This window comes from Acipenser ruthenus, chromosome 5 (assembly GCF_902713425.1).
Source record: "Acipenser ruthenus chromosome 5, fAciRut3.2 maternal haplotype, whole genome shotgun sequence".
In the NCBI taxonomy this organism is placed as follows: Eukaryota; Metazoa; Chordata; class Actinopteri; order Acipenseriformes; family Acipenseridae; genus Acipenser; species Acipenser ruthenus.
In genome coordinates this window covers 73,350,374-73,363,593 of record NC_081193.1, presented here as the reverse complement: position 1 = coordinate 73,363,593, position 13,220 = coordinate 73,350,374, and the positions used below count along the sequence as shown (strand labels likewise).

General features: G+C 38.9%; 1 protein-coding gene across 6 annotated transcripts in view; it reads left to right on the top strand.

Annotated features, from left to right (window-relative positions):
- The window catches only part of LOC117403121 (spectrin beta chain, non-erythrocytic 1), a 106,003-nt gene extending 102,025 nt beyond the window's left edge, over positions 1–3,978 (top strand). For all 6 annotated transcript variants that reach the window (XM_034005133.3, XM_059024483.1, XM_034005134.3 and 3 more), the window contains 3 exons: positions 334–507; positions 972–1,014; positions 2,609–3,978. In XM_034005133.3, coding sequence (XP_033861024.3) covers positions 334–507; positions 972–1,014; positions 2,609–2,818 — 427 coding nt within the window. In that variant the 3' untranslated portion in view covers positions 2,819–3,978. The remainder of the gene's footprint in view (positions 1–333; positions 508–971; positions 1,015–2,608) is intronic.
- Positions 3,979–13,220: the final 9,242 nt, after the last annotated feature.

Genomic DNA, 13,220 nt, shown 5'->3' with positions numbered 1-13,220 from the left:
TGTAAATATGAACAAAGTGTATGTCAATCAATATAGCTTAACTCTGAGCCGTGCCACCCACCCCCAAAAAAACAAGTGGTTCTGTCAAGATGCAAAAAAAAGTGTGTGGTTTAAAAGTTGCAAGTATTCAATAATCTAGTAGGGAAAATGCAAGTGAACCACAGCTGTAATGTAACTTATCACTGAGAAGCCAGTATGTACAGAAGGAAGGTTTAATTATGAATCTAAAAAAATAAGGGGCATCAAAACATTTCTTCATCTGAACAAAAAGAAGAATCATTTTTATTTAAATATTGCTTGAAATCATTCTAAAAATGATTTTTTTTTTTATAGATCCTGGCACAATGTTTATTGTGTGATAAACAACCAAGAAATGGGCTTCTATAAAGATTCTAAGAACGCCAGTCAAGGCATTCCATACCACAACGAGATTCCAGTCAGCTTGAAAGAGGCCGTCTGCGAGGTGGCCATAGACTACAAGAAGAAGAAACATGTCTTTAAGTTACGGTAAATCACTTTAGAAATAGAAAGCTCTTTCATGCTAACGTTTAAACCTTAACTACCGAATTGATGTATTTTGAAATAGTTTTACAAAAAAAGAAAACGGAAATTAAAGTAAAATATTTCAGTGCAACTTTCTGTACAGTAACTGGTCAGTGGCAGTCTGAATGCAAGTTGCCAGGGAACATGGGTTGTGTTTCACAGTAATTTGTCACAGTTCTATAGACAACTGTTAACATTAATGGTGATTTTTTTTCTTTTTTTTTTAAAATGTTTTAACCAGTTTAAATTCAGAGATACAGTTAACATTAAGGAATGTAAAAAAAAAAAAATTAAAAAAAAAAAAAGTTATTACCCCTAGTCATTGTCCAGGTTCAGACCTCATTGAGCTGTAGTTGCTCTTTATAAAATGTCTTCATCATTATAATTCTGATCTTACAATTTAATTGTTTTGTATTCTTTTTTTTCAGAATAACTGATGGCAATGAGTACCTCTTCCAAGCCAAAGACGATGTAAGTTTATCATTATTATAGGATAAGATATAATAAGTGAATGTAATTGTATTACAATCGCAGTAAATCATTTGTAATGCTTGTCATATTGTATATACTTGGTGAATAGTGAAACTGCAGAGTATTTAGGAAGTATAAATACCTGGCAGAATCTTTCCATCTTACTGCATTAAATCCCTGATGGTTTGTCAGTTGTTCTAATACTCAAGTCAGTAAATATAACAACTATGTAAATTGAGATGATTCTGTAATTACTTTTTTTATCTGTTGTTGAAACATTTCTGTGACATCACCCTTTCATCTTTTAATTGATTGAATAATACAAATCTTCTAACTAAAAGTGGCTGTGTGGCTTTGAACAGAAGAGGAGTGTGCAGCAAATATATTGTTGATTTTAACGAATCCGCATTTTATTCTACAAATCCAGAGAACTGTTGATTCGTCAACGAAACCAGCCAGGACAGTTCAACGGAAAAGTGAAATACCATTTTATTACACAACAATCATTTCAACAATTAGTTATAGTATTACACATTTCAAACGTAACACTTAGAAAAAGGCTTAGTTTAGCATTTTTTATTGTTAAAGAAAATACATTTTAACAATGTTAAAAAAAAAAAAAAGTTTCATAATTACAAATTCACTTCCACGTAAACATTTCCCCTTCTAATTTTTATTTCACATTTCTTCTGGACAGGTTCAGGAACAAACTCAGCTTTTGCATTTCTTTCGTTTTAACCATTGTTCAAACAAGCTTAAAGCCCACTTTACATTTTGCCTGAGTACTTCTCGAAAACCGATCGCTGGCAATGATATTTAGGTCTTCATCTGTTTTATGTTTGGCAAAACGATCAATAACCTTACTTTCCGTTGCTGGTTCACATTCCTTTTTGTTTTTAGCATTTTATTGTTTTAATGCCACTTTCACATCTTTGTACATCTAAAACGTAGTTCTCACGACTCTCTTCATTTACGTCAAACATGTTGTCTGTGTAAGTGGAATTCAAACTCAAACTCTGAGGAACTCATGACAACATTCCCACAATGTGAGACAAACATTTTAACTCTGGACCATAAAACCAAATCCAATTACCAAATTAACAATCAATTGAATCTCATAATCAAACAAGTATCAATTAGGAAGAAATGTTTTAAGTGGCATCAACAACTCAAAGTGTTCAATCCCCAGTTTCTTGTGTCTAACAGCACTTGAAAACCAGTGAATTATTTTTGCCGATTCAAACTTGTCATTGTTTATCCCTAACATAATTGATGCAGGGAAGTGGTTTTCAATCTATTTTGTAAAACCCATTGAGCTAAATCTTGTTTTCTAAATGTGACTTCTGGGAATAAAATAACAAATGTAGGTTGCATTGTACAGGGAAAAGGTTTAAACTTCACAAATAAATTAATTCAATTACTTTTAGTTCAATAAAACACATCAATAAATAAATTAGCTGAGATGCAGCCCACATTAGCTTTCACAGTTTTCAACAGTATTTGGAAGGGCATTACAGTTGGAGGCAACTCTGTAACCAACAGCAGTATGGCCAACCCACACACCCTAACTAAATTTGAAATGTTCTTTCAACAGGAGGAAATGAACACCTGGATTCAGGCCATCTCATTAGCAAACACCTGGGATAAGTCAGAGGTGTCCCAGAGCAGCCAGAGCACTCCAGCCTCCAGCCGTGCACAGACCCTGCCCGCTAGTGTCACCGTGACAGGCGACTCGAGCCCTGGCAAGAGGGAGAGGGAGAAGGACAAGGAAAAGAGATTCAGCCTGTTCGGCAAGAAGAAGTAACATGGCACCTTGTAACACACTGCACTTCTCTTCCATTTCCAGTGAAATTCCAGCATGCAAGCTCAGACCCAGTACATCACACTCTGTGCCTAATGTTCCTCAAAATTGGATTTAGATGTAATTTAGGGAGAGTTTTTAAAGAAAAAAATGAATTAATTTTAAGACATAGGGTGTGAGGTACGTTGGGCAGCATTTATTTTAAAAGAAACAAACACAGGACCAGATTTATTTTCTTTTTTTTTTTTTTTGATTTTTTGAAAAATTGTATGTAGTTTTTAGGGTCTAAATATTTAAACATTTCCTCAATTTTGTGAGGCTGTCTTGGGAACCACCTACATTCTTTTGCTGTTGGTATGCAAGGCAGCGGTGCTTTTCAAAAACTTCCTTTGATTCTGCACATATAATTTCCACTGTAAAATTCCAAAAACACTTGTTAAATTCCATTTACTAAGGTTGCTATGCTGTGTCCTGACTAATAATAATAAAAAAACCTTCCATCCATTATAGGCTTTAAGAAGGTATATCATCTTTGCCAATTATACCTAGTATAAACATGCATTCATTTGGATACAAAACCATTATAACCTAGCGTTGTCTATTAACCACACATGCTGGGGTGTTATGCAGCACGTGTGAAAAAATAAGAATGGTTATATAAGAAGGATTAGTATACTGAAACAATTTTAAAACTGTAATTTTAAACATATTCTTCTTTTGTGTTTTTTTTTTTATTTGTTCTTTAGTTGCATTATACTGTGTTTCAAATAATTCTAGTACAAAGTATAAAACAAACTAGATGTATAATAAACACTTTAAAGCATTGATGTTAAGTGGAAAAGCATTTACTGGAAAAAAAAGTAATGTTACTGAAATGGTTGCTTGCTTGTTGGCTTATAGCACTGCGTGTTATAATTTTTGCTACATTATCTTGCTATTTGATACATAGTGTGCATTTCTCTGTCACTGTAACTATTGTAATGAAATTGTTCATCTTCTTGCACAATCAAAAATGACATGTTAGGAATGAAATCCTCGCAATGACTGGGCCTGTAATCGTATAGCAGAAGGGCCTAGCTTTCTGATGTATTCAACTGCACCTGTAGACTTTTACCCTCTCTGCTAAATATGTGCAACGTTATTAAAATGCTTTTAAAACTTGATTGTGTTTTTTATTTTTTTATTCGCCAGTCAATAACAATAAAATGCCAACCATCTGTTAAGCCTCCTGCATGTATCATACCATTTTCTTTTCACACTAATGACTGTGTGCAATAGTATAAGTGGTTTTAAATGGTACACTGGGTTTTTGTTGTATTTCTCTACTGGAGTCCAGGGTTTAAAGCTGACTTGGTTCACGAGTAAAAGCACTTGATTGTCTCAACAGCCTTCAGTACTCTTCGTGGTCCAGTGTTCAATAATACTCTACTACAGTACTTCTAACATCCACAGTATTGGAATTTGTGGGTTCTCTTCGGCCATCGTAGAACAGCACGGTGCATCCAATCACAATACAAGATTCCTAGTGCATATCTTAGGCAGCATGGCCACCGCTCTGCAATGAATTTTACCTACTTAAAATAATATTCAAGCATAGGAAAGTTTAGAATGGGGGGAGGAAGTCACAGCGTTGCTGCCTAATGTACAAGGTTTTCACATTTTAAAACCATCAAGCTTACATTTCTTATGCACAGCAATATAAGGGTCTACCACAGATTAAGGCAATTGAATAGACCCTGCTGTGCTCTGATTTGTTGTTACCTGATAAAGCTGTTTTGCCTTGCTAGAGATCTGCTTGTAGAGTAAGCCTTCAATGTAAAGTAGTCCAAAAATAAAAAAGAAGCTAAGCATTGATTGGCTATGCAAACTAAACTGCTCCTTCATCCACTGTGAGTGTGGCTACTCAGGGTCAGGCTTAGGGGGCAATGTGGGGAAGCTTGCATTTCCACTGCTCTTTTTAGCCAAGCGCTGTGAATAATAGGACATTTGTCAATTCCACACAACTTGTATGGCAGAATTTTGTTGGCTAGCCCTGGGCAGCGGAAACAAGGCATATGTTAACACTGGCATTACTACTTTTTGCATGTTTTAAATAACCTATGTGAACTACGAACATGACTGACTTTTTTTGTATAGGGTGATTTCATAAACATTGGTGGGACAAAATACCTGCCATGATAATTTGGTTGAAACTTTATGAAGCACTGACGGCTGCAGCACACTTGACACACACTTCAATGTGACTGACTGAAAGTTTTTTCACAAGGTTGCTTTCACCACACTGACCAACAAGCGCCAGAGTCACTTAATACCTATAAAAGAGGCATGGGCTCAGCCCAACGGCAGAGTTGGGACTATTTTCAATGTGCTGGAATTCTAGAAAATCCTAGGAGGAAAAGCTGGGCAAGGTTGCACACTTCATTAATCATTATTATCTATAATTGGAGATACAGTTGTGTGCAAGTTTTTGTGGCTTGGCTTTTCTCCCAGACTGGCAGTGTTTGAAAATAAAATGCCATTTGCTAAGCCTTGCCACGGTTTCTGATCTTTCAGTCTCTGGTATTTATTGTGTATCAAACGCGAGGCTGGAGATCAGAGGTCTGAAATGTGAGCTGATTCTCTGGTGCTGTGGCGTTGTACAAAGAAATCTGTACATGCCAAGCTTCTTGTACCATGCCATGGTCTTCCTATCCTGACCTATCCACACCCCCCATGTATTTAGTGTAGTCCAGGACACACTTTGGCTTGTGTGTGTGTTCTGACCTTGCACAGGAACTGCTACAGTAGCCTTACCGTGGATGGTAGTGAGGAGGAACACATCTTTTTTTGCTGGTTTCGTCACACTACCAATTGATGTGGAAATCCCTTCCTGTTGGGTCTTACTGTACCACAAGGTATTTGATGTATACAAGGCCCTATCAACATACATATGGTAGATACGATTTAGGAGGGGGGAAAAACAAGATCCCTTTGAATTTTGTCTTGTCTGCAAGCATGGGGGGCAGCCAGGTAGCTCAATCTGAGAGTCCTTCCCTGTGTACACTGAACCGATGAGCGTTCAGTGGAACTCTCGCAGAGTTTGTACAGTTTATTCCCATAACAAGAGCTTCATGGGAATGTAGTGCTTAAAGAGAATCCTCCCTTTGAACAGCAGGAGGACTTATCCACTGATACATTTTGGCCAGGTGTAAATATCTCTTACAATGTATGCTTCAGATGGACTATAAGTGGCTGTAATTTGAAGATCCTGTCAAACTGAGGATGGTCCCTTGGGAGAGCCTTAGCATTCTCGTTGTAATGTAAAAAACTTGACATTAACTGGACTCTCCCGGCTCCTTCTAGAGGGGAAAAGTGGGGTGCATGGATTGGGATGGTGGACCAAAATAAATCAATTCTAGGTGAATCCCCTATTCCCATTAGAAGAGATAAGCCCCTGAACTTTTTCATTTCAATAACATTTGTGGGGAACAACTGAAAAAAGTGAATTGGGGTAAACTCAGTTATGTTCACCCCAGGCCTGACCACTGTTAATCTCAGTGGAGGTAGTGTTCAGGTGGATGGGGAGAGAAGAAAAAAAAGTACTAATCAAAATCGTATTTATTTTTTGGTTTTTAATGTAGAACAGGAACAATATATAATTATGAATAAAACTGAATTATACAAAGTAAATAGTTATTCTAGTGGATTCTGGTTTTTTTTTCGTTAGAAATTGGGGACGGTGGACAAATGAATTGAGATCTAATATAAAATTATAAAGTAAGAAAGAATGTTATACAGGGATTGCAAAAAATAAGATAATCGAAAAAATATATTCTATGTAAGTAGATCAATTTGTGAAGAATGCTAAAAAACTAGCTAAACTGCCATTTGTCTCCAACACCACTTCAACCAGACACAACAAAGTTAAGTCAAGTACAGTAACTGTAATACAAAAATCACGCTGTTCCTAATGTTTATTTTAGCCTCTGATCACTGAGTTCACTCATCACTGGAGAAAAAAAAAATGTAACCACAAAATTTCAATTACCCCCCTCACACGTGATAAGTTTCAATGGTGTCGATATGACAGTCTCAGATGTAGGAAGTAGCTTCCTATACCGTCACATCAGCAAAGCAAAGTGCCAAAAGTAATCAGATACATCACTTCAAAGCTAATTTTCCTGAAACGCGAGACGGTAACACAGCTCCTATTTATCTCCTAAAGACCCAGAACCTAAATAATATATCAAAGCTGCTTGTCAGAGCCTGTGACGCAGACATGCCAGCCCCCGAGGGCATATAGGGACTTCACACACAGATCTCGTCATCATTTCTTCCTTTCAGCGGAACCTGATGGGAGAGCCATAGACAGATACTTGTTACTTTTATCTGCTTATTATTGCTAATTGTGTATTACACTATTAAGGCGATAATTATTAATGTTGTTATTAGTTTGTCTAATCACACGTAATTTTGCACACAGCCTGTTGCTTGTTACGTCCCCCAGCAGCCTTGTGCCTCACATGGAGCCGGTGGCTTCTGTCACTCCTTCCCAGGGATCAAGCAATTTGACCTGGCTGATTTGTGCTCTCCTCACAGGCTGCTTAGCTCCGGCTGGAGTTAAAAAAAAAAAAAAAAAAAAAAGTAAAAAAATAAAATGCGTTTTTTTATACAATATTGTTTTTTGAAACGTAATTGCATTGTTACTGTTTTCAGTGCAGCTGCTGGGCTCAGCAGTTCTGCGTTGACCAAGATACGCGCTTTGGTTGACACTGCTTGCAGTCTCTTCCACAGTATCTCTTTGACGTCTTGGTGCCAGCTTGCAGCACCATTCTAACAAGCAGGCTTCCCTCAGTATTGTATGCATACATACTGTGTGGTTTAGCCAGAAGCTTCTACAAGTGGGCATCCCTGTATACTGCTACCTGCGGTAATGCGAACAGAGTAGATCAGTGAGGGTAACCGACCCGTTCCGTTCCATGACCTGTCCCATGGCAGTTATACTAAGCAGGTGGGTGAGATGCAAGCATTTTCGATTGCGAAAGCCTGCTTAATTTTTGCAGAGGCCAGGACAAAGGTTATGCTTCTTCCAATCCTGCTTTTTTGCCAAAAACTATTTGGACATTCCACATTAAACAGTCTGTGGAATTGGAGGCTTTCCATCCGCCCCCTTTCCAGCCTAATAGGGAGCGACAGTTCTGGTGCTTGGAGATACATCTCTTTGCGACCCAGGAGTCCACCCATTGTCCACACTGGTATTCCCTAATGCAGAGCGGTCACCGTCTCGGCATAGACGCACTGGCCCACAGATGGCCCAAGACTCTGCCCTATGCTTTTCCACCATTCCACCGCTGACTACACTTGGAAAAGATCAGGAAAGACCGGGCTTGGGTGCTCTTAGTAGTCCCGAAGTGGCCCAGGAGGACCTGGTCCACGGCACTGGCACAGCTCCTGTACGGCCTGCTGAGTCAAGCGCAGGGCACTCTGTGGCATCCAGACCCAACAGACGCAACAGTTCTGCAGCTCTGGGTCTGGCCCCTGAGTGGAGACATTTGAGTAACCTCAGGTAATCTGGCATGGTCATTGTCACCCTTCAGAATGCCAGGGCAGCACCTGCCCACTCCCAATGTGTCTTCCAGATGTGGTGTCAGTCGCGTGCACTGGACACCACGACTTGCCCCATGGCTATACTGCAATTTTACAGGACCTGTTTGATGAAGGGAAATCTTCTTCCACACTTAAGGTTTACCTGGCAGTTATTTTGGCTTGCCATATTTAAAATGACCTAGTCTTCCCAGGAGCACACTTCTTGGTGGGACTGTTTTTTGAAGGGTACTTGGAGGTTAAGACCCCCTAGAAAGGACCTTGTCTCTCGCTGGCAGCTCAATGTAGTGCTGGATGAACTTACAAGTCCACCATTCAAAACCCTTTATTTAGCTGAAATTCCTGTCCTTAGAGATGGCTTTGCTATTACCTCCGCCAAGCAAGTAGGGGAAATGCAAGTATTCTTAACGGCGAAAGCCTGTTTGTTTTTTGCGGAGGCCAAAACTGATGTTACTCTCTGCATTAATCCTGCTTTTCTCCCTAAAAGCATTTCTGCTTTCCATATCAACCAGTCAGTGGAATTGGAGGCCTTCCATCCACCACCTTTCCAGTCTGACAGGGAGAAAAAGTTTCATATGCTCTGTCCAGTTACGGCTTGACCGCACTCCAAGCAATTGTTCATTGTTTGACAAGCCCTGTCTAAACAGCGGCTGCCGAGGTGGATTGCAGACACGGTCAGGATTGCATAAGATCTAGCCAACCTGCCCCTACCAGAAAAGGTCACTGGTCGCTCCACATGAGGCCTTGCAACCTCCTGGGCATTATTCCAGGATGCATCTGTCGCAGACATTTGCTACTCTGCAGTTTGGGCCGCGCCTAAAACTTTTAACAGGTTCTAACGACTGAATGTCGTAGATGAGCAGAACCCTGGTTTTGGGACCAGAGTGTTAAGAGCAGCCACTCATTCTGCTCTTTAACACATTTTTATTATGTTCCACTTTGAGTCATGCGGTTGTTAGCTATACAAACGCTTTGGACTTCCAGTGTTAAATGCTGAGGTTTCTCAGTGTAACCTTGCAGCATGTACACTGCATGAGGGTTCTCCCTCACTGTACTGTGGACTATATGCCATGGACCCTTGTCAAGCCTCAACCAGAATGCTAAAGGTAGTTTATCTTCCTTTTTAGCACATCTGATGGCTTGGGTATTGTATCCCATTCAGTAATGGTTACATTTCATACTTGAAAGGGAACGTTAGGTTATTAACATAACCCTGGTTCCCTGAAATAGAAATATAACCATTAACCTTCAAGGTCGCTGCGTTCACTCCAATGCTGCAGGCCTGAAGAGAAAATGGCGCTGAGTCTTATGCATCATTCGTATTTATCTCCTGGGGGCAGAGATGACATCTGACGCATACAGGGCTTTTAAAGGAGCAGCTTTGATATAAGTGCTCAGCTAATTCGGGCTATACGAGATATATCGCGTTCGGTAATGGTTACATTCTATTTCGTGGAACCAGGGTTAGGATAATAACCTAACATTGTCTGCCTTGTGATTCTACAGCATAGTACAGGGCTCTCAAATACTTTTAGTCATGATAGGATTATAAAGCTTCTTCTTTCAGGCATTCTGGTAAGTAAGCATACTGTAAGCTCTTGACTGAGTACTCAACTGAAAAATCCCCCATACTGTGAATGTGCCGAATGCCTGCAAGTAGATAATAGTTGAGTGATCAGACTGCTAGGCAGTCTTGTCATGCTTTGGCACACTGTCCAAATGTGCAACATTGTTCAGTCGATATGCTTTGATTGTAAGTTAAGTGGGGACACTGCAGTAGCAATAGCTTCTCTTGGGACACAGGGCAGGCCAGGACCTCAAACTTGAGCTATGCTTTTCCCCATCACACAGAATATAAATCCTGATAACACGATGATTCTAGGGGACAGGAGAAGGCTGAATCCAACTAGAATCTTTGAACAGGAATTCCTTGGGAGACACTGTAACAGATAATTAAGCTGGTGTTTTGATTAGTTTAGGCACATCCTAAAGTAATGATACAAAACACACAAAAATCGTGGGGCATGCTCCCTCCGACTGACAGCAGTATTTAATGTCATAAGATGTGTACAGGATGCCCTCTACTGTATGTTCCACCAAGTACTGTTCCTGATAAGCTGACTACACCCATGTATACAAGAGGCAGATAATCAGATTCTATCACCACTCTTGTTTTATTGCTTTTCTGCTCTGTAATGTCACTGGTTACCAAGGGAACAGGCAGAAAGCTGCCATCTCTTCTCTCCTCACCGCAGCAAGTCCCCACACAGCTCAGGAGATCCAAAGGTTCAGTGGGCGTCCTCCGATCCCACGACCAAGCCAGCTTCCTCTTTTACACCCAGGAACTCGAGAGAGGATGTCAGCGAGCAACCAGCCTCCGGAGGACAAAGGCCAGCCCTCAGATAACTCACAGTTTATAGTGCTTAATTATTTTGTGCTTTTTTTGTGGATCTCTGTTCACAAGTACTTGGTCAGTCAAGCCCAGCTGTTGGAAATGTTTGAATGCTAAGTGTGAAGTGTCAAGTAGACTGCAGAGTGACACAGTATGTATTTAAGTGGTCGGAATTATTTAAGACTCTTTTTTACTTGATAATTAGTATGATTATTTGAGGATTGCTGCAATTACAACATTGAGACACGGTGGTGGGACTGGGTGACAAGTTAAAATGCCAGTCAAAGACACTGCAGCTACAGCTGTGTTTAATCAGTGCTCTGAATCTATTTGGAACATCCCAGCTAACCAAAAGATTGTAATTGTTTTCTCACTTATATAATAATCTGACCCTTATCAGTGTTCACCATGGTAAATTTACACTGTATTTTTGAAGTGTATTAAGCTTTTCAATTTCCTATTCCCAGACTGGCCTTAATCGCTGTAATTAGCAGGCACGTTTCTATTTAGTGTGCAGTCTCTGCCAGTAGGACATCTGAAGAGAAGACACGGTTGGTCACATAACATTTCAATTTGAAGCCTGTGTGCAGAAAACTTCACGCAGTCGAATTCTCATGTGTTCTCATATCTACCAGCAGAGGTCGCCCTAGTCAACAAAATGTGTAACAACTACAAACTGCTCTAATATGGCAGGACTTAACAAGAAGCCAAGGAAAACAGATTATTATTATTATTATTATTATTATTATTATTATTATTATTATGAATGCCAAGATGCCTGTTATTTATTGGTATTCACTTTTTAGACACAGGGATTAATACACAATGTATTTTTGGGTAATCATAATGGAGAAACATGTTGTTTGAACTCCAAATGCACTTGTTGTTTCTATAAATATAAGGGCTCTAAATAAAATACAGGCCTTTGAGTACTAATGTTATAAAAACCAACAACTAATAATTTTAAAAGGTTCATCGCACAGAGTCTTGAAATGTTGCTTTAATTATAGACTAATTGGTTCCTGTGATTATAAGTAATGTAGCACCACGTACTAGGTCCTACCCTGTTCAATATCTCTGTTGTACTCTATACTGCCATCTGACCTGCATTAACATCAAACTAGCTTGCCCATCGTTACAGTCTCTTTAGTTTACAGTATAAGTTACAATATGTAAACCATCATGGAGGGCTCTGTTTTAATTAATTCGATCTATTGAATTGGTATTGTTTAATAACTATTTATTCACCTTCGTTTATTATTATTATTATTATTATTATTATTATTATTATTATTATTATTATTATTATTATTATTATTATTTTGTTTTACTGTCAGTGGTTTACCTAATTCTAAAACTGTACAGAAATTGTCAAAAAGATAAACGTTTTGACACAATGTTCTTATGAATGTATTCATTCTTCTTCTTTGATGTCTAATATAGTTAGGGTTATTTAATACCTAACATTACTATTAACATTTCTATTAAAAACCATTCCAATGATACACAAAATCATCTATATAAAAATATGCGAAGCAATACGATTCCATATACAGCTATGGACGAAAGTTTTGCATCATCCTATAGATTTGAACTAATTCTGCTTCATAGAGTTGAATGAAACTTGCTGAGTAATGTTACGTTAACATATTGAATTATATACCACTTTGTAGTTTTCCATATACATAGCAAAAAAAAAAAACTTTTGGCAGTAGCTGTTTTGGCCTTACAATAATGAAGGTTGTAGCTAGACCACATCACAAAACCACCACACAGAATTCAGCACAAATGGCACAGGGCACCATTGTAACTATTGTACAAAGTGACAATGGCTTAGATGTGCACAGAGACTGAACTGCTCTGGAGGTGAGTGCAAGCCATTGCTGTCACTGAGCCAATAACTATCTGCATTGTGAGCATCCAGACTGCATTGGAACCACACAAGACAGGGTGAAGTCTGCAGCCTGGCTGTTGTAACTGAAGACAGCACTCTCTGCAATATGAATGGTACAGATCTCTTGCCTGTGACAGGACCCTTTATTATTCATTGGATTTCAGTGACAGAATAAAAAATAAATAAATAAATAAATAAAAGCTTGACAAACCAGAGTACTCCCCACGGTTTTATGCTTGCATTTTATACTTTAATTTGAAATACGCAGATGTTTCAAAGACAACACTATAGATGAAAAGTTGCTGCTGATTCCTGGTACCGTACCACGCCTTGTGTTGTAGTTTAAACTCACCCCAGTGGGTTCTCTGCATTCAAACAGTGTCACTTACAGCGAAGGTACCAAAGTGCTACAGTTTACATTAAGTATTTGCATAGCCTGAATTTGCAGCATAATAAATGGGGCTAGTAATGCTGCTCTTCAGTTCCAGTTGTTTACCATAGACGTATGTAATGAGGCTAGATCACCCAGTACACAA